The sequence below is a fragment of the Notechis scutatus genome, chromosome 1, assembly GCF_049901735.1.
Source record: "Notechis scutatus isolate UNSWTSFEM ecotype Mainland chromosome 1, rNotScu1.2, whole genome shotgun sequence".
NCBI classification, from domain to species: domain Eukaryota; kingdom Metazoa; phylum Chordata; class Lepidosauria; order Squamata; family Elapidae; genus Notechis; species Notechis scutatus.
The window spans coordinates 80776199-80796857 of record NC_142009.1 but is presented as its reverse complement, the minus strand read 5'-3'; the positions used below and the strand labels follow the sequence as shown (position 1 = coordinate 80796857).

Here is a 20659-nt window from a genome sequence, read left to right as displayed (position 1 = left end):
GTGATCACAGAAAAAGAAGTGCAAGATCTATTACACAGACAGAAGCCAGGAAAAGCACCAGGGCCAGACAAGATAACTCCTTCTTGCTTAAAAGTCTGTGCTGACTAATTGGCCCCCATCTTCACCCGAATAGATCACTAGAGATGTGTTATGTTCCTTCCTGCTTCAAACGTTCTACCATCATACCAGTGCTAAAGAAGCCCTCCATCAAGGAACTGAATGACTACAGACCAGTTGCTCTAACACCTGTAGTTATGAAAATCTTTGAAAGGCTTGTGCTGTCCCACCTGAAAACCATCACGGATCCGCTGTTAGATCCCATGCAGTTTGCATACCGAGCAAATAGATCGACAGATGATGCTGTTATTATGGCTCTGCATTACATCCTACATCTTGAATCTCCAAATACCTACGCAAGGGTCCTCTTTGTAGACTTCAGTTCAGCATTCAATACCATCATTCCAGACATTCTTCTAAGTAAATTAAATCAACTAGCGGTACCTGAAAACACTTGTAAGTGGATCATAAGCTTCCTAGCAGACAGGAAGCAGCAGGTGAAGCTCGGCGGAATCACATCCGATACCTGTACAATCAGCACAGGGTCCCCCCAAGGCTGTGTGCCATCTCCACTTCTCTTCTCCCTATATACCAATGACTGCATCTCAAACGATCCATCTGTTAAAATACTGAAGTTTGCTGATGACACAACGGTGATTGGTTTCATTCGAGACAACGATGAATCTGCACACAGACAGGAGGTTATACAACTTGCCTCGTGGTGTAACCAGAACAATCTGGAACTGAACACACTCAAAACCGTAGAAATGGTGGTAGACTTTAGAAGAAACCCTCCCATACTACCACCTCTTACAATACTAGACAACACAGTATCAACAGTAGAGCCCTTCAAATTTCTAGGTTCTACTATATCACATGACCTAAAATGGACACCTAACATCAAAAACATCATCAAAAAAGCACAACAAAGAATGTTCTTTATGCGCCAACTCAGAATGCTCAAACTGCCCAAGGAGCTGCTGATACAGTTCTACAGAGGAATTATTGAGTCTATCATCTGCACCTTTATAACTGTCTGGTTTGGTTCTGCAACCCAACAGGAGAGACACAGACTTCAGAGGGTAATTAGGACTACAGAAAAAAATAATTACTACCCACCTGCCTTCAATCGAGGTCCTGTATACTGCATGAGTCAAAAAGAGGGCTGTGAAAATATTTACAGACCCCTCACATCCCAGACATAAACTGTTTCAACTCCTTCCCTCAAAACGACGCTATAGAGCACTGCACACCAGAACAACTAGACACAAGAATAGTTTTTTTCCCGAAAGACATCACTCTGCTAAACCAATAATTCCCTCAGCACTGTTCAACTATTTACAAAGTGTACCCTACTATTACTGTTAATCTTCTCATCACTCCTTATCACCCATCCCCTCCCACTTGTGATTGTAGGACTGTAACTTTGTTGCTTGTAACCTTACAATTTATATTGACTGTTTCCTAGTATGATTTGATTGTTGATTGTACCCTATGACTATCATTGTGTTGTACGTTATGATTCTTTATTTTCTGTATGCATACTGACAATATTTACACCAAGACAAATTCCTTGTGTGTCCAATCACACTTGGCCAATAAAGTATTGTATTGTATTGCATTGCATTGCATTGCATTGCATTGCATTGCATTGCATTGCATTCTATTCTAGTCTATTCTAGTCTAGTCTAGTCTAGTCTAGTCTAGTCTAGTCTAGTCTATGTCCAGCACTTTTAAGATATTACCATTCAACACTTTTTGATTATGAAATTTTAGATCAAACCAGGTAAGTGTATAAAGAAACACTCTTTACAACTGAGTACCAATATGGCAAAGAACAGCCAAAGGCAGAAAATGCTAAGAAAAAACATTATTCAACACTATTAATTTATCTTTAATACATGACAGAGAAGTATTTTTTTAAGCCAGTAATTTCCTTCCATTGTTTGTAAAATAATTTTATTACTTTACAAAGTAATAAAAAAGCACCAGTGAACAACTTACCCACACATGGCAACGAATACCCAAAGATAGGATCGTGGACAAACTGGCGATTGTTCAACATAGTCACACAGTAGAGGTGAAAACAATCCAGGCAAATGACATGGTGATGAATACATGGGAAGACTAACACAGGACTCCTAAAGGATAACGGAGAGAGAGAGAAATAAAAAAGATGGTGAGATATTAAGCTTCTCATGTTATTACACCAATCTGGTGTGAACTTCACACAAATAACATTCAGGACTATACTCTGTAAGCTTAATTCTAAAATGAGTTCCACCTCCATAGCAATGCTTAGGAGCTGTGGAACTTGGGGAAAGATCACGCAATGCCACTGAGACGACTTATTTACAAAATGGCCACCTGACACGAAGACAAATTTGTCGGACTAAAAGATGAACAACTGTTTCTGTGAACAAGCATACCAAGTAGAGAGAATGCTAGAATTAAGAGCCCACCCACCCCAAAAGACCACTCTAAAAATATTGTATGATCCTAATGTCTCTAATAGTAAGAGAATGACTAACTCTTAATTATTCAAATATTAGTGACTATAATTCACCCAAATCCCCTCTGCAGGATAATTAGTCCAGCAAATTTATCTCTGCCAACGAATAGGAAGATCAGCTCTGAGCACAGACATATATTTATACTGCAAGGGCAGTAAATGACCATGAGTTACCCAGATATGCTTAAGATGGGTGACCATATAAATCTTTGAAATAAATAAATGGTACAAAACTACAAAAGATACATAACCATTTATGTCACACAAAACCACACTGTCTTTCAAGATTAACCATACCATTGCCAACAGTACCTCTAAATGTCTATGGAGATTCTCAGTCATCCAGGTCATGGTTGTCCCAAAGGTGCTTTTTTTCAACAGGCAACTGGACTTTCTGGTTTTTCTTCAAAGACATTTCACTTCTCATCCAAGAAACTTCTTCAGCTCTGAAAGTCCAATTGCCTCTTGAAAAAGCACCTTTGGAAGTACCTCTAAATATTTCCATCTTATAAAACAGTTCACATATCCTGATTACCTTTAAAAAAAATGTTGTGCTCTCCCACAGTTTCATTTGGTGTCCAATTTGAAAAGCCTTAGTCTAAGATAATTTCAAACTGTATTTGAGGACAATAATATCTTGTTATGCTAACCAGGAGAAGAACATATCACCAGAAATCAAGGAGGAAATAAACTGTTCAGGGGTATCTTCTTTCCAAGCTTCAGATAATTGGAAAACCTACTTTTAAATAGGTATGGTCATACAATGCAGAGTGGTTCAATGAGTAGGAAAACTATCATGGTTCTCCTATGCCTGTGTTTCTGAATTTCAGAGATACAGTGTGTTTGCTTGTAATCAATTAAGCAGGGCTAATTAATAGATGGAATTCATGTTTGTGACAGAAGGGCAACCCCTACTCAGCTACCTTTTGTAGTAAAATAAACATGTCTATGGTTTCTTCTTGATATAAGATTTGCCATTCACTCAAGAATGTTAAACATGTAGTGATAAGAAACTTGAAGGTAGAGGATAAGCAAGATTGAATTGTTAGCAGGTTTTTGTTTCTTTTTGAAAAAGGAAATATTTCCCGTGTCTGTAAATTTCCACATTGAAAAGTTAACATTTGGCAGCTCCACTGCATCCAGAATTCAATATATTCTTCCTTGCTGTGTTACAGTGTAAGATAACATAAATTAAATGTTACATTCTTAAAGAAATAAAAAGGGGGAAAGGGGCAGGCAGATAGATTAATGAAAGAACCCCCTGTAAATCCTGAAATAACAAGATGTCTCATTTAAGATTGCTTCAAAAGCTTCAAATTGGATACATAATTCCTGCTTCCCCTTTCTGCCCCTATTAATTCCTACAATTTCTTAAATATTTTAAGACTACCATTTAACTCTTTGCAAATCTGTTAAAATCTTCTATCTAATCTTATAGTATTAGGTTGCATGTGATTGATATACAGTACATGAAATATAATATTCCATAGTTTTGCATACACTATACACGGGTACATAATCTTCTTTCAAAATAAGCTTTAAAAATCCATCTACTGCTGGAGACATAAAGATAGTGTGTTGGTAGCATTAAAAATATAATCTCAGTGTTTTAAGGGATTTCACTGACTAAAGCAGCTTACAAACTGAATTAAACAAAACTTCCCTGCTACTAATCCTTGACCACTTGCTGTTCTGAAATCTAACCACCCCTTGAACAAAAATAATCTAAAAAGAGAAGTGGGAATTGGGTGGGATGAGTAAACCAGCCTTTCCTTTAAAGTACAAAAGTCATTAAATGTGTCATTCCTTTTTCTACAGAACAGTTTAACAAGAATCATTTTACAATTTAGAAAAATTCAGATCTGAAGTTGTGTTAAATTAGCTGATGGAAAGAACCTATGCCTCATAACAACATGAAAAGCAATTAATTTCAATTCCTCTGAAAAAACTAAACTTTCCAAGCAATCTCACTTTTTTTACCCAATTATGATTTAAAAGAAAATAATAAATTATGGAACATATGGCGCCTTCTCTTAGTAAGTTATGTAAATTGTCAATACTATAAGAAAACATCTAAATTATACATATTTTTAATAGAACCCCTTTATAGGTAATGCTGCATGAAACATTTGTCTTGAGGATACACAGGCACACAGAACAAGCTTTCAATATACTATTTAAGGATTCATTCAAATATTTAAAAAATTCCTTGTGTGTCCAATCACACTTGGCCAATAAAGTATTCTATGCTATTCTAAAAAAAAAAAGTTTTAATTTTTTTAAACAAAGGAATATTCTAAGAAATAACATCATTAAACAGAGAGAATGACTGAAGTTATACAATTAATGCTCAATATAACATGTACAAAAGCTAAACCATATCAAGTAAAGTACATTTAGTTATTTTTAGGATATTAAAAAGAAGTTTGGGCTTAATGTCTTTCATGTATTAGAAGTTTCACCTCCACTCTGTCTACACATTCATTCTTTTTATCCATTTTAGTATTAATTTTACTGTTTTAACTTTTAATATACAATGTTCTAATGTTTTAATTCTGTAATTGTTTTATCCTGTTATTTATAATATTGTAAGATGCTTAGAGTTACTTGGTAAAGAGATGGGTGGTATACAAACTTAATAAATAACTAAATAAAATATTATTTATAAATGTAAAAAACATTCCTAAAAACAGTGTTGGTAAATATTTAATTCCTGAATTTCCCATTTTACTTTATCTAGATTTATTTATTTACTTCTGTTTATATGTTGCTCTATTTATTGACTTTCATTTATATGCTGTTCCATTTCCAAAGACTCTTGAGTATCTTTGATATACTGGCAAAAGTAGGATTAAGTATTAGTGGCAAATTCCATTCATCAAAAGGTTATAGCCAACCATATGTACCACCATTCAGAGGTACTACAATTGTTGTTCATCGCTGTCCACAGCTTTAATAGGGAAGGCTATTTCAAAGGAGGGAACTATCACGAAGCAGGTTCAATGACAGGGACCTTAAATGCGTTGGTGACAGGACCACTAGCAAGCTTCCCTCTCATTGATCTCACCAAGCAGACAGTTGCAACTCAGAGACATCCAGCCTTGAGCCAAGTAGGGTAATAATAGCACCAACATACTTGAACTGTACCTGTAAGTTGACAGGTAGCCAACAAATTTCCCACGGTAGAGATATTGCATAGCAAATGTCAATATGCTCATAATTATCTGCTGAATTAGATGAAGGGTCTGAGTGATCTTCAAAGGGACCCTGACATATATAGGGAGTGAGAACAGAGTGAGAAAGAAATGGTGCTCATGGCGAGCCTCTTATTCCAGAAATGTCTTAACTCAGCACGCAAAATATAATTTTGCAAAACTTTTCCTGGCTATGGTCTTTATTTACTAATTAAAGAGGAATTATGGGTCCAGATGGACCTACAGTCTATAATCAGCTCTTTCCATAAGAGCACACTTTTTGGGGAATAACAGATGGATTACTTTCCAGGGTTAGTTGGCTTTGTAACACTGACTTGATGAGATTCAATCTAGGCCTGTTTTACCATACACTCTAAAAACTCCAGGTCCATCCTGCTGGGATAGAGATATGTAACATCTGTGTATTGAATATATCGTATCTCACGGGCTGCTATGACTTTTGGATGCCATAGCAGCACATATACTGTATAATATACACTACATGCATCATAGAGAAGATGCATGATGATATCCTCGGTTTTGTACCAGATGACACATCACTGTTGTACAGCTTTAGGAAGTCATTGCAGAGCATGGCTGCAAAGAACCAAAACTCTAATCCTATATTTGCTTAGCTGGGAGGATGAAAATTATTTTCTTTTGCTCAGACTCATATACAGGTAGCCCTCTACTTACAACAATTTGTTTAGTGATCGTTCAAAGTCACAAAGGCACTGAAAAATGTGACTTATGACCGTTTTTCACAGTTATGACCTTTGCAGCATCCCTGTGATCACGTGAGCAGAATTCATATGCTTGGCAAATGGTTCATATTTATGACCATTGCTGTCTCCGAAGGTCATGTGATCACTTTTTATGACTTTCTGACCAGCAAACTCAACAGGGCAGTCAGATTTGGTTAACAACCGGGCTACTAACTTATCAATTGCAGTGATTCACTTAACAACCATGACAAGAAAGGTCATAAAATGGGTCAAAACTCACTTAACAAATATCTCATTTAACAACATAAATTTTGGGCTCAAGACTGTGGTCGTAAGTCAAGGACTACCTCTACTACTTGATTGCCAAAATCACGGGTGCGGGCTATTGACTTTTTCTTAGAGAACCTTCATACATTTCCTTATAAAAGGTAAAGGTTCCCCTCGCACATACATGTTAGTCTTTTCTGGCTCTAGGGAGCGTTGCCCATCTCCATTACAAAGCCAAACAGCCAGCGCTGTCCAAAGACATCTCCGTGGTCATGGGCTGGCATGACTAAATGCCGAAGGTGCACGGAACGCTGTTACTTTCCCACCAAAGTGGTCCCTATTTTTCTACTTGCATTTTAACATGCTTTCGAACTGCTAGGTTGGCAGAAGCTGGGACAAGTAATGGGAGCTCACTTCATGACATGGCGCTAGAGGTTCGAACCGCCAAACTACTGGCCTTTCTGGTATCTCCTATGAATTATTTTTTAAAATGATTCAAGAGCCCATCCCTAAAGAGAATAAAATTTGCAGGAGCCTTATAGAAAAGCCTATGCAGCCTGGGTCCTGGCCTCTCAGAAGGTTCTCTCAGAGAACATTGATCCAAGCCCTGCAGTACTTAGGTCACAATTACACTCCACAAGCCATCCATACTGAGGATCTACTTGTCTAAAATTCAATCTTAATTGAATTTTAGCCATCCAGAGAAAACAAAACACCTTCTGAATTCTTTTAGCCATGTTCAAAGCATACTGAAAAATAATATTATTTATTCCTCTGCATTTTTCTTAGATTCTTAAAATGGAATTATTTTAATCTCAAGCATATTTGACACTTAATTGCCCATCATTCCTGGGCATGATGGTTGGGGGATGGGGCAGGGGGATTGGATTATAGCCTACTTTACTTTCTGTGTTATAAACACAAACTTTTGGGAAGCACAGCAAAAGTTGCCATGATGGGAAGCCTGATTAATTCCGTACATTCTTTTTAGACTTGCCTCCGGTTGAGTAATGGAAAGTTGTGGCTAATACCAATTAGATTGGCCGCAACAGAATCCTGACAAAAGAAAGATACGAAGTCTGATCTTGTTTAGATAAAAGCCCCAGTGGGAAATAAATTGTTTTGAGTATATCTAAAATCTTATGAATGGTATTATTAATGTATTGAAACTCAGCCCAGTGACCGAGAATGCTATTCAGCGTGAGGAGATATTTGTAGGCACAATAGAGACTAAAAGATACATCTTTTGCTACCTGCTTATGAAAAACTTAGCTTAGCTTTCTTTTCTATTATTTCATAGCCTTCAATTCTGGGGAAGAGGCAGGGAAGGCTAAGCAATCTAAGGTTAAGGAGAATGCCTCATCGATCAGTCTTTTCATTAAAGACAAGCAAACTGACATCCCACTTCACATTTCTCAAATGTAGCTAAAGTCAGTAGGTATCTGTAGGAGAGAGCCATGATGGAAATGCTTGAATTTATGAAAATCCCTAGGGTCATTTGCAGGTGACAATAGAATTTTTCTCACTTCTATGTAGTATGTTAACCAAATAATAATAAAACAGAGGTATATATCTATACAGCTGGCTCCTAGGAATTATTTTCACAGAGCCAGTAATAGACAGCCAGATTTTGTTGCTGTAGAATAAAGAAATACATTGCTGTTCATCCATCAGTCAAGAATACTATATTTATTATAAAACTCCCAAGAGTTTCCCATTAGCACATTTTTATTACTTTTAGCAATCTTCTTCTAGCTTCAAAGTTTTCTATATAAGCACCATAAAATTATTTTCAATTTTGGATGGATCTCTGTACTCTTTCAAAACAATTTTATTTGTTAACATCCATAGGAGATTTCTAAGCACATTTCAAAAAGAGACACACTATTGGAAATAGACCTGCACACGAACAAAGAAGTCCAAACTTTAAAACAAAAACAAGGAAACTATGTTTACACACACAGACACAGCTGCAAAAATCACACCTGTTCTCACTGTTACCTGTACTGTAGGGACATTTTCATAAATTTTCTATAAAAGTAGAAAAGTAGCAAAATAATAGCAGAAGCTCCCATTTTATTTGCATTTCACTATGACTATACTTTATTTTTGTGCTTTAGTTGTGCCTGGAGTAGTACTCCCAATTTTCATAGCAAGATTTCCTGTGCCTTCTCCATAGCGCTGAGAGACCATGACTGGCCCATGGTCATCCAGTTGGTTTCTGGCTAAGGCAGAACTAGAATTCACAGTCTCCTGGTTTCTACCCTCTTGCCTGAACCACGATGCTTTATATCGCTATATTAGACTAGGCGAAAGCTTTGAAAGAGCATTTTTACAAAGCAATTAAAACACCCCTCCAAACCACAGAGTGCTGAAGTACTACAGGATGGAAATGTGTTCTATTTGTGCATATCCATATTCAGATACTTTGGAAAGCACTGAAAGCAATTATTCTGAGACATTTGAGTTCTTAGAACAGCAGATTCAGAGGGATGATTTAATCCTTTTTATGAAGTACCTCTCAGTTAGTTTTCACAATCCTGCTACATAACTCTCTATATAGCTATTGTTATCTACCTGACTAATATTTCCATTATTTCACTACTTAACTGCTTTAGAATAGAAAGTATCTTCACTTTTTTTTTAACTTCAAAAGCCCATCGAGTGAAAGAAAACAACAAATGCAGACAAGTATCTTTGAAATGACCATAAAATATAATGAAGGGAAAACGTTTTGAGCTTGAAACTCCCTGTCTGGATTTGATAATACTTGTTCCAACTTTCCTATTATGATACTGTTCTTATAATTATGGAAATTTCCTAAAATGCTCTATTTGAACTTGGAGCACTTCTGATATGGTTAAGAACATCTTTACACTTTTAAGAACATCTTTACTTTTAATAAATTTGCCTCTATTTAAAAAAATATTACAAAAAGGTATTATAATTTATTATTATATGTTCTCCAATATTGGTGTTAATTTTTCTAATTGTTTACTAATATTCTAATATTTTCTAATTTCTAATATTGGAGAACATACAATAATCAATAAATTATAATATCAATAGTGCAGTGTAGTACAGTAGCTTCTTTTTATTTTTTAACTTTCTAATGGATATCTGAAGAAATCTAGATGAGGGAAAAAGAAAATCCCATTTTGTATCCTTAGTAGAATGCAGATTATGTAGCTTTCTCCACTTCCTAACCAGTAAATGATAGAGTCCCGTGTTTCTCATAAAATAAGGCCAGGCCTTATTTTTTTTGAGCCCCGAAAAAACAGCTAGGATGTCTTTTCGGGGGTGATTTAATCCCCCCCTTGCATCCTTGGGTGGGCGGGCAGGTGGGCGGCAGCGGCATGGATGTCAGCCTCCGCAGGGTGCCCGCCGCTGCTGCTTCCTCTTGGAGCGTCCTCTTCCATTTGGAATGTCACTGCGGCGTTTGGAGCATTGCCGCCATGTTTGGAGCTGCTGCCATGTTTTGAGCTGCCACCACCGCGTTTGGAGCGTCGTCGTGTTTGGAGCTGCTGCCACAGCGTTTGGAGCATCACCTCCGCATTTGGAGCTGCCGCCGCCATGTTTGGTGCTCCAAATGCAGCAGCAGCAGCTCCAAATGCGGTGGTGATGCTGCGGTGGCAGCAGCTCAAAATGCGGCGGCAACGCTCCAAATGGAAGAGGATGCTCCAAGAGGAAGCAGCAGCGGGCGGGAGCACCGCCAAGGCCGACATCCACGACGACGACACCCGCCCGCTGACCTGGCCTGCAGGCAGCACCATACCTGGGTCTGGCGGGAGTAGGGAGCTCTCCGTGCTCCACCATGAACAGCCATTAGAAGTGGCTGATGGCAAGGCATGGCTGCCCGCAGGGCACTCCTAACGGCAAGGCACTCCAACCCTTCCCTCCATTTTGCATGTTTTAAAATAGGCCTAAATTTGGGGGGAGGGGCTTAATTTCATTTTATGCCTAAAAAGCATGCTGGGCCTTCCTATTGGGGGGGGTGTATTGTTGGAGAAACATGGTAGGAAGTTGAAATTGTCCTTGGTAGAAGCAGCAGTGCTTAATTTTCTAAAAAAGACGTTGATTTAATATTCATTTTGTCAAGGAGTATGGCTAGATACTTTATCACAAAGTGTGCCATCAAATCTTAAAGGGGGGGGGGGTATGAGCCACTTCCCATTATCTCCAATGAATAGGGCAAATGCCCATTAAGAGCCCCTGACTGCTTAAAAAAAATCTAAATGTTCTTTCTCACTGTCAGTCAATAATTGAAAAATAGCCAAGGGAACAGCAGATCAAGGGTCTTCAAATTTGGCAAGTTTAAGAATTGTGGACTTCAACTCCCAGAATTCCTCAGCTAACATGACTGGAGGAGGGATTCTGGGAGTTGAACTCCAAAAATTTTTAAAGCTGTCAAGTTTGAAGACCCCTATACTAGATGGATTAAAGATGAGAAGCATAACTATAAAAAGAAATATAGAAGGGAAGGATCAAGGTACAGACTGCAAGAAGAATCCATTGGTGTGCAATCAGTTGGAAGGCAAATTACTATTCGACCTTTGTTTGAAAACTTCCAATTATAGTAGCCCCGTAAGGCAAATCTATGGCACTCAAACCTCTCTCTGTGGGCACATGAGCCATCGCCCCAGTTCAGCTCTGCCGCGCATATGCGCCTGCCTCCCACTGGCCAGCTGGTCTTTGGGTCTCTGCCACACACACATGGGGATGAGCACGCATACAACATTTCTCTTTATCATTTTCTATTGCTAAGTTATTATTTGTTTGTTTGTTTGTTATGCCATGTTCCCCTGCAAAGTGTCTAAGTTTGGCTTACAAGTTATTTATTATGATGTAGTTATAATATGTTTCTCCATAGAGTAGCTTAATAATAACATCAAAGATTATTAAAAGATTATCAAAGATCATTCAAACCATTCAACTAACTTTTATTGAAAAGTTTCTACACTCTAAAATGAAAATATGGAGCAATAACTTTCTATATAATCTAGATTTAATAATCAGATAAAAGACTGAATTCTGTATTATATGCATATTTTTAACTTTTTCTTTTTCTTTTTGTATTTTAATTTATTATAATCACTGCAATGTATATACATTGCTATTTTTTGTTCAGTTATTTTGTTTGTTATACTTTACACAATAATTTTTAAAATGTTTTGTGTGTTCAGGTACAGTAAGTGCTGATTATATTACAGCAATTTTAATTGCTGTTTATTGAAAAGTTATATAGTAGTTTCTATGTAAAATTTATGACATCTAAAACTTCTATTTTCTCTCAAGGTTCCTTCAGAGTTTGAATATAAATATATTTATACATCTTAAAATTTTCCTTCCCTTTGCAGTAGGAAGTAGCTCAAATACTTTCTGTGGAATCACAGCTCCAATCCAGGGTAAAAGTAGCAGAAAAGATCCCCAAATACGGCAAGAAAAGTGATCCAGCTAGTATTAAATACCTTTAAGCCCCACTGTTTTTGAACGGGAGACTAAAGCTTTTTTAAAAAAATCAGTGGACCTTAAAAGGCCTGTAGTAAGGACAGATTGTGTCTGATTTATTTACTGTACTGTTTTAGCATGTGTAGGCCATAACTTATCTGAAGAGATCAGGGTTATTAGATGCATACATGGGATGTCCCACATTTCCATAATTCTATGAAAACATTTGGAGTTAGGAGGGTTGAGCTACTGAATTTCAAAACAATGTGATGATAGTAGATACATTCACTTAGTAGAATATTCCAGCCAAGAAACTACCATGGGCTTCGAGACTGGAAATAAGTACTTGAGATTGCATCTACTTCTTAATGTTGCCTGCCATGTCTCTTTCATCTTTTGGTGATAGTGTTTAGCCTCAAACAATTCAAACAGCGTTAAGAAATCATTGGCAAAAGGAACAGTGGAGGACACAGGAAAAAAAGATTAAATTTTTGTAGGAGAACAATGTAAGGAATTATTCTTTTGGCCAGAAAGAAATTTATATAGAGACCTAAGAAAAGCTAAGAGAAAAATATTTCTTTAGAGTTAATTTCCAAATGTGCAACTTCAATTTTGCACCATTTACTACAATTTATGTTTGATGTAATCATAAATTGGCAATATGGCATCTGCCACCAAATGATGGAAGACCTATCCTTTCTTCCTTCAATTGAAAATTTGATATTATTAATTGGACAGAGTCTTCAAATAATGAAGTCATAGTACTGTAAGTGCAAGGAGACATCATGATGAGCTTTTTTTTGGGGGGGAAAGGCAACAGTATCTCTCCTTTCTTTCTGAATCCTTGCTCACATGTGTTAAATGCATTCCAGAGAACTCAACCGCATTTAATAGTTCTCCAGCTCAGGACTTGGAAATATGTATTCAATGTTCATTGGATTGAAAAATATGCACAATAGCCACAGTGATTTCTTTGGGACATAATCTGGACAAAGTATGGAATCACCAGGTCTTTTCAAGTACTAAATTATTTCAGGATTGTATCCTCAGTTGAGATAAAGGGTCTAATATATAGCTATCATTTGCAAGTGTTCATTTTAGTAGGTTTGTTTTTAAATCAACATTAAAAAATTTATTTGGTTTTAAATTGGAAAATAATGCAATTTGTGGCATTTATACTTGCTTTAAAATCTTTAGCGTGAGGTGCAGCAACAGTTCATTAAGCTCAATTATATTTACAGCTGTAGGTGATACTGAATGAAATGCATATTTCTCACCACTTTGGTTCACTAAACAGCCTGGTTTATAATTATCGTTTTAAAATAAAAATGGAACACAAAACATTCTTCATGATCTGAAAACTCATGAAGCCAGTTTCCTTTCCTTAAACAAAACTTTTATTTTAACTTTCAGATTACATTTAAATATTCCTTTTAAACTGTGTCCCTTGCAAAAATGGAATTTCACATCTGTAAAGCAATGAAACAACTAACATTTTGCTGGATCAGACCAAATTATGAATGTAATCTAGCATTGAATTTCTGACAATAGCCAGATAGATACTTCAGGAAGGTTACAAGAAGAACATGACATAATGGCTGGTGGAGTTGCTGAACTTGTCCGTAATGAGATAGCAAGTGTCGGCCCTTTTGATCTGCACAACTGTCACACACATTTCCAAAAGAGGTGAAACTTCAATCATGACATCACACCTCTCATCTTGCAGGTTTTGACATACATCTTGAAGATACCCATATAATAGCTACCCCATTAAGATTTTAAAATTCCATTTAAGACTTGGTTCTTAAACTATTGAAGGGCCCACAGTCTATTGCTCTTCCAATGCATGTTAAACCCCTTATTGTGGGTGAAGTCTTAATGTAAGACTGGTTAGATTTATGAAGTCTTATTTCCAAGGTTTCTAAATTATCCTTATTAGCGGTATGTGATGCTTTAGGTCCTAGGACCAGACTATGAAACTAAACAACAACTGAACTTTCTCTGATATGTTTTTCACTTCACATGGCAATTCCCTGAACTACTTCCCCATGTTTTCTGTATTTTTCTCCTATCTATATCTAAAGCTGTTTTTTTCCAGTCTGTTTTCTTAGGAGGAAAACAATTGCATTTCCAAGAATCTCTCCCCTATGGCTGTGGAATGAGGTGAGTGCAGGATAAATTAGACCCATTTTTTTTCCAAAGGCAGGACTACAATAATATCAGCAACATAACAAAAGAAAACTTCACAAAACAAGCTTTAACAAGCTTTAACAGTAGTGCACCAACTTTAAAAGAAGCTGAGAGGAGGTTTCTGCTTATCATTAAATAACATATAACTTTAACTGGCAGACTCCCAAATTTTGCTTAAAAGTAATGCTGATGATTCTTGTAGGTAATTTTAGCTTTTCATCATGCCTGTCATATTCATGTTGTTTATTTAACAATTTCTTTTATAGTAGTTTGTTGATATCTGAATCATACAATGCTAGTTATCATGTAACTCAGTGGTGGTATTCAGCCAGTTTGCACCGCATCAGGCAAACTGGTAGCAAGGATTTGGTATGAGTCACCAAACCAGTAGTAAGTTGTGGCTGGCCACGGCCCCAATCCAATCACCCTCCCGCCCAATGCTTGCTTCACCCCGCCCGACGTTCACCTAAGGTGTTTCTTTCTTTTTTTCCCTCCCGACAATCAACTGTACATATAATCAGCTGTGCCAGGATTCCCCTTGCTGAGGGGCCCAGGAAGGCAAAAAATGACTCAGTCCCCCCCTCTATTTTTTGTCTTTCAGATCCTCAGAGGAGCCTTATGGGAGCAAAAATGCTCCCCAGAGGCTCTTCTGAGGCCAGGAAACTCCCAAAACGGAGTGTGGAGGGGTGCTGCATGCCATGCTCCGTTTTTTGTCTTCCTGAGCCTTAGAGGAGCCTTATATGAGCAAAAACATCCCCCAAAGGCTCCTCTGAGGCCCAGAAGGCCCCAAAAACGGGTGGGTGGGGGGTGGCTGCAAAAAAGAAAAAAGCTGCGCCCACCCAGTCACATGGCCACGCTCACCAAGCCATGCCCACAGAACCAGTAGTAAAATTTTTTGAATCCCATCACTGATGTAACTGCAACTTAAGGAAACTTCTAAGGAGAAATTTCCTGACAGAACAATTAATCAGTGGAACAACTTTCTTCCAGAAGTTATAGGCGCTGGAGGTTTTTAAGAAGAGATTGGAATACTACTTGCCTGAAATGATATAGAGTTTCCTGATTGAGAGAGAATTGAACTAGAAGACTTGCAAAGTCCATTCCAACTCTGTTATTCTGTTATATATGTCCAATGGTTAAAACACTCACAATGAACTGAATTATTCTGTAATGCATTAATTTTTGGAAGACCTTTGTTATTTGGAGGACATGACTTTAAATTTGAAAGAGACACTGGGATAAGGTCTTGATCATTGTATTTATCATATTTTTTTTAAAATTAAAAACAAATAGTAAACTCCAAACATATTTTGTGGAATCCTTTGGGGGAATTCCATCCAATTTATGTTATTACAGAATTTAGGTTTATATACGATGCAAAATACTCCAGATGGACCTCTTCAGTTATGGCTCCATTCTAATCTGCATGGCATTCTGTGTGTGGTTTACTTGGTTTTTTTCATCTTTTTTTTTTTTACCATTTACCTGTTTTGGTTCATTGTTGGTTCTCTGTATTTTAACTATCCTGTTTTTGGCTCTGGATTGCAATTTAAGTTTGCTGGGTAACTTTCTGATTAAGTTTGGTTTTTAAGTTGCTTTATTATACTGATTTTGAATGCTGCTCTGGGATCCCTTTGGGTATGGATAAAAGTAAGCATATAAATTTTTAAAAAGCAATACAACATGTTTGTCTCCATAGAGTTAAGGAAATATATGAATTTCCTCTGTTAAGAAAAAGAATTTATTTCCCAAGAAGATGCCAATGTGTGACCAACAATTAGAATTTTTCATACTGACAATAAACTCAGAAGATGAACTTTGGAACTGGCCAGTTGATAAGCTTGCCAGGAAAGATAGTCCAATAACAATGTGTCACCACTCCTCAGAAGTCAAAAAGTTCAAAGAATCACCAGACTGTTACAATTTCCATTCTCTTTAGTAGCCTCTCTCTCATTAAGCAAATCTAAGAACAATCAATTTATAATTGCACTTCTGTTATGACCCGTCTTGAATGCTACCCCAAAGATTTGAATTACTGTAACTACCTTTGAATATGGGCATTAGCTGTCTTGATTACTCATTGCTTTGTGAAGATTGCCTCCACTTTCATTTGGCACAAGGTTAATCTGATGTTTGCGTGACTTTGGGACTTCCAGAAGGAGAAATGACAGTCTGAAAGTAGCTTTGTGGAAAGCAGAACCAATGACCGCTGAGAAGAACAAAAAGTCAGTGAATAGACAGGCTCTTCAAAACCTCTCTGGACCACAGGTGCTCCAAAAAGTGCTCCTTATGAGGAGACTGCAAGACAGCAGTTCCACTACTTTTGCTTTATTATGATTCCTAGTCCCTATTTTTATGTTCCAGATACTTGCTTCTTTCTTAAAGACATTTTGTTACCTTGTTCTCCCCTTCTCAACCCTGCTGCAGTTCAGACCTTTGTGATTCCAGGTCCTCCATTTGGAGTTGTGTCTGAAGGGCCAAGGAAAAAATGTGTATCTATTGAGAATAGTATCTAAACAATCAGATTTGTCTAGCACCATATATTGCAAAACATCATGCAATTTGGTTTGTACTGACTTAGCATGTTGTGTAAATCCAACTTTTTAGCTCAGCAAGAGCTAAAATCCAGCTACTGTGGGTTATTCATGCTTGCAACAAACCATGGCTTTGCATAATGTATAAATCCAGCCAGGTTGACACAGTCACTATAACTGCTGACTATTTAGCTTTTGATTTTCTATCTAAACTAATAGAGTTCAGCCAATGCAAGGTAGCTTCACCAGAGTCAAACTTTTCTTTTTATTCTGAAGAGGCCAAATAAATAGCTGTGCAGCCACAGTGTGAAAGCAACAGCAGGTTGTTTACTCTTTGAAAAGATACATCTTCCTTTTCTCTATAGGATTTTCTCTCTTGGGGGAAAAGAAAATCCTGTTTATTCCCATCCATTTATTTCTCTTATATTTGGGTAAAGCATAAAGTAGAGTTCTTAAATTTGCTGGACTGCAACACCCATATTGCATTTTGAAAACTGCTATCAAATACTTCTTGAAGAGATAGTGTTGAGAAAGGCTATTAAAAAGCTTTGAATATTGAACAGCGAAGATTGAACATGATGCACATTTGATTCCTAACTTTCTTAACAAGCTGCACTAAAGCAATGTATTTGTTTATTACATCTGTACTCAGTGTAATCAAAGAGTCTCATTCACTCACATTATAAACATACATCAATTATTGCCATTAAAATATCCATGGCACATTTAAAAAAAATATAAAAATAAGAAAACAGTAGCACAATAAGTATGCTGATTCTCAAAATCAAAAACTGATGGCATTACTCAAAAGCTCTCTGAAACAATTACATTTTTATTGATTCCTGGACAGTGAACCAAGTGGCGGCTTAGATTTCTAGAAAAAGACTATTCCATAAAGCAGAGGTGGGAGAGGGAGGGAAGGAGGGAGTGAGTCAGGGAGAGGGAGACAGACAGATGAACACATACAGAGGCCCAGAAAGCTAAACAGCACCTGCAAACCATTTGCAAGCCTTTTTCAAACCTCAATTTCCCCTCACCTTTCAAAGTTGGGAAACCAACAGCAGTTTTTCTTGACATATATGAAATGGATGGATCAACAAGTACCTCAGAGCCAAGCTGTATAGAGATTTATGAATTAAACTCACACTTTATATTGTATCCAGAAGTCTTTGGGGGAATAAATGCAGGGTTCAAAGCATAGGAGTTATAAGCTGAAGCTGACCTAAGCCAGCTAACAGACAGTCTATTGCATTTATACCAATATCTTTTCCTTATTTTCTTATTGTAAATGGATGCAAGATAGCTTCCCATCTAGTAACAGCCTCCCACCTCACATTTGAATTAATTTTTAATGTCATATTTTAACTATTCTTGCCCTATTTAAAGAATTTTATGTTCACTTTCTATGCTTTTAAATTTTATAATTTTTTAACATTTCACTTGTATACTGCCCAGAGTCTCTGGTTTGTAAACATAATAAATAAATAAACTCTTTCAACTGATACAGTATGATAAAATGGCTGGAATTTACAATGGCTGGAAATGGCTCAACTTACAACAGTTCTTTTAGTGACCATTCAAAGTTTCAAAGGCCCTGACAACATTTGAGTTATAACCATTTTTCACACTTACGACTATTGAAGCATCACGTGATCAGATCATGTGAACAAAATCTGGACGCTTGGCAACTGACTCATATTTAGGACGGTGTCATGTGATCACCTTTTGCAAATGTCTGACAAACAAAGTCAATGGGGAAGCCAGATTCATTTAACAATCGTGTCACTAATTTAACAACTGCAGTGATTCACTTAACAATTGTGGCAGGAAAGATGGTAAAGTGGAGTAAAATTCACTTAACAAATGTTGCACTTAACAACAAAAATGTTGGGCTTAATTATAGTCAAGGATTACCTGTACATAAAGTAAATCAAGGGATTTTTTTTAAATAGGTGCATTATGATTAGTCAACTTACCTTTATTAAACTTTAAAATACAATTTATTTCAATCTTGACAAAAACATCAGACTTTTCTTTTATAAATACTAAACCCATGAGCCTATTTTGGCTTCCATGTGATGGTAGAAATTACAACCTATTCTCCACACTATTTTACTTGCTATTGTATCATTAAGAAAGATTCTTTAATCATGAGAGGTCCATGGTGCTCTCTGAGCTTGCTTGTCTTCTTGCAAACATTTCATTACCCCAACTAGACAATATCATAAGCACTAGTACTGATAATGTTACCTAGTTTGGGTAATGAAATGTCTGCAAGAAAACAGACATTTCATTACAGAAACTAGGTAACGTCATCAGTGCTCTGAGAGCACGAAGGACCCCTCATTTCAACTACAAATATTCCCCTTTATTGGGATCTTTAATAATGACATATAATTTATAAAATATATACAGTCAATGTTAATAGCTTAAAAATGGCCCAGAGCAGAGGACCACATAAAAAAAAATTAACTGTAATCTTCTTTCTTTTCATAATTTTCCTACTTGTCTAACCTTTCTCCTTCCTTTTCAACTTAACATCCACAAACAGAGCTAGATTCTTAAAATTATAGTGTTGCTCTGGCTCCAAAAATCAAATCTTTTCTCACCCTTGCCTTAGGCTGATTCCTAACATTGATCGGATTGCCTAGAAATTTGAAATATCTCTCCAGTTTCACATATGAGTAGCTTTGGGGAGCCCTTACATACTGAGTCATGACCAGATGGTTATTACACTAGGAATTATGGGTTTAGTTATGATCCTGCAGTGATGCTGGGACTTCATTATCCAAAAGCTTCTGGACCAATACAGTGGCACATGGGGTGTCTGGCCTATACACCATATATTTCAATTATATAATAGTGCAATGATTATGTTCCCCTTTCCTGTGAAATTAATACTGCAAATATGTCACTGCCTGCTGTTTCTTTGCCACTCCCTAAAGAAAACTCCTGAAAGGATAACAGGTTTCCACTCTTTAAAATTAGACTATTCATTTTTTTAATGAGAGTCAATGACATATCCACTGTTTCCTCCTTCAGGAAAGCCATAGCCTCCAAACATTTTAACATAAGCGATCATTAGATCAGTGAAGCAGCAAAGAATTTGTAAATAGTACCAGATAGGCTACCAGCATTTTGGGGGAAAGGCCTTGGTTTTGTGAGCTGGCTTCATAACTGACAGTCATGTAATAAGGAGTGAGTCTTGTCACACTAGAAGCAAATTATTTAGTATTCAAGCTACATCACTAAATGTATATGACACATCAGTTGCTTCCTTGCTTGCATACTCTCCAATTCTGTCTCACTCATTTCTTTTAAAGTCCATGCAAAATGACAGAGGTGTTGAAATATCCATGTCCCTGATTCCAGGAACACAGAAACTTTTTAAAAAAAATCTCTCCAACTTCACTTATTACAATTTTTTTAATGGCCTCTATTGTGTCATCCTCATGTAATTTCAATCCAGCGTTGCAAAAATGATTGTATGCAACAAGAAGGAAAAGCTGTAAATGTAAACATTGCCAACTGTGTTACCTAAGAAGCTGAATACATGTATCAGAAAGGCAATGATCCAGGTCAGGGGTAGGGAAACTTGGCTCTTCTATCACTTATGGACTTCAACTCCCAGAATTCCTGAGTGAGCCATAAAAGGTTCCCCATCCCTGGCCTACTGGTTTTTCAGTTGTGGGGGAAATCAATTTTTGACTTGAATGGGACTATTTAATATAC

The 20659-nt window shown here is 36.9% G+C and overlaps 1 protein-coding gene across 3 annotated transcripts in view; it reads right to left on the bottom strand.

The window, feature by feature from the left end:
* Positions 1–20659, bottom strand: part of PRKN (parkin RBR E3 ubiquitin protein ligase) — a 765942-nt gene that overhangs the window by 253331 nt on the left and 491952 nt on the right. For all 3 annotated transcript variants that reach the window (XM_026675236.2, XM_026675237.2, XM_087969082.1), the window contains one exon: positions 2062–2198. In XM_026675236.2, the coding sequence (XP_026531021.2) occupies positions 2062–2198 (137 nt within the window). The remainder of the gene's footprint in view (positions 1–2061; positions 2199–20659) is intronic.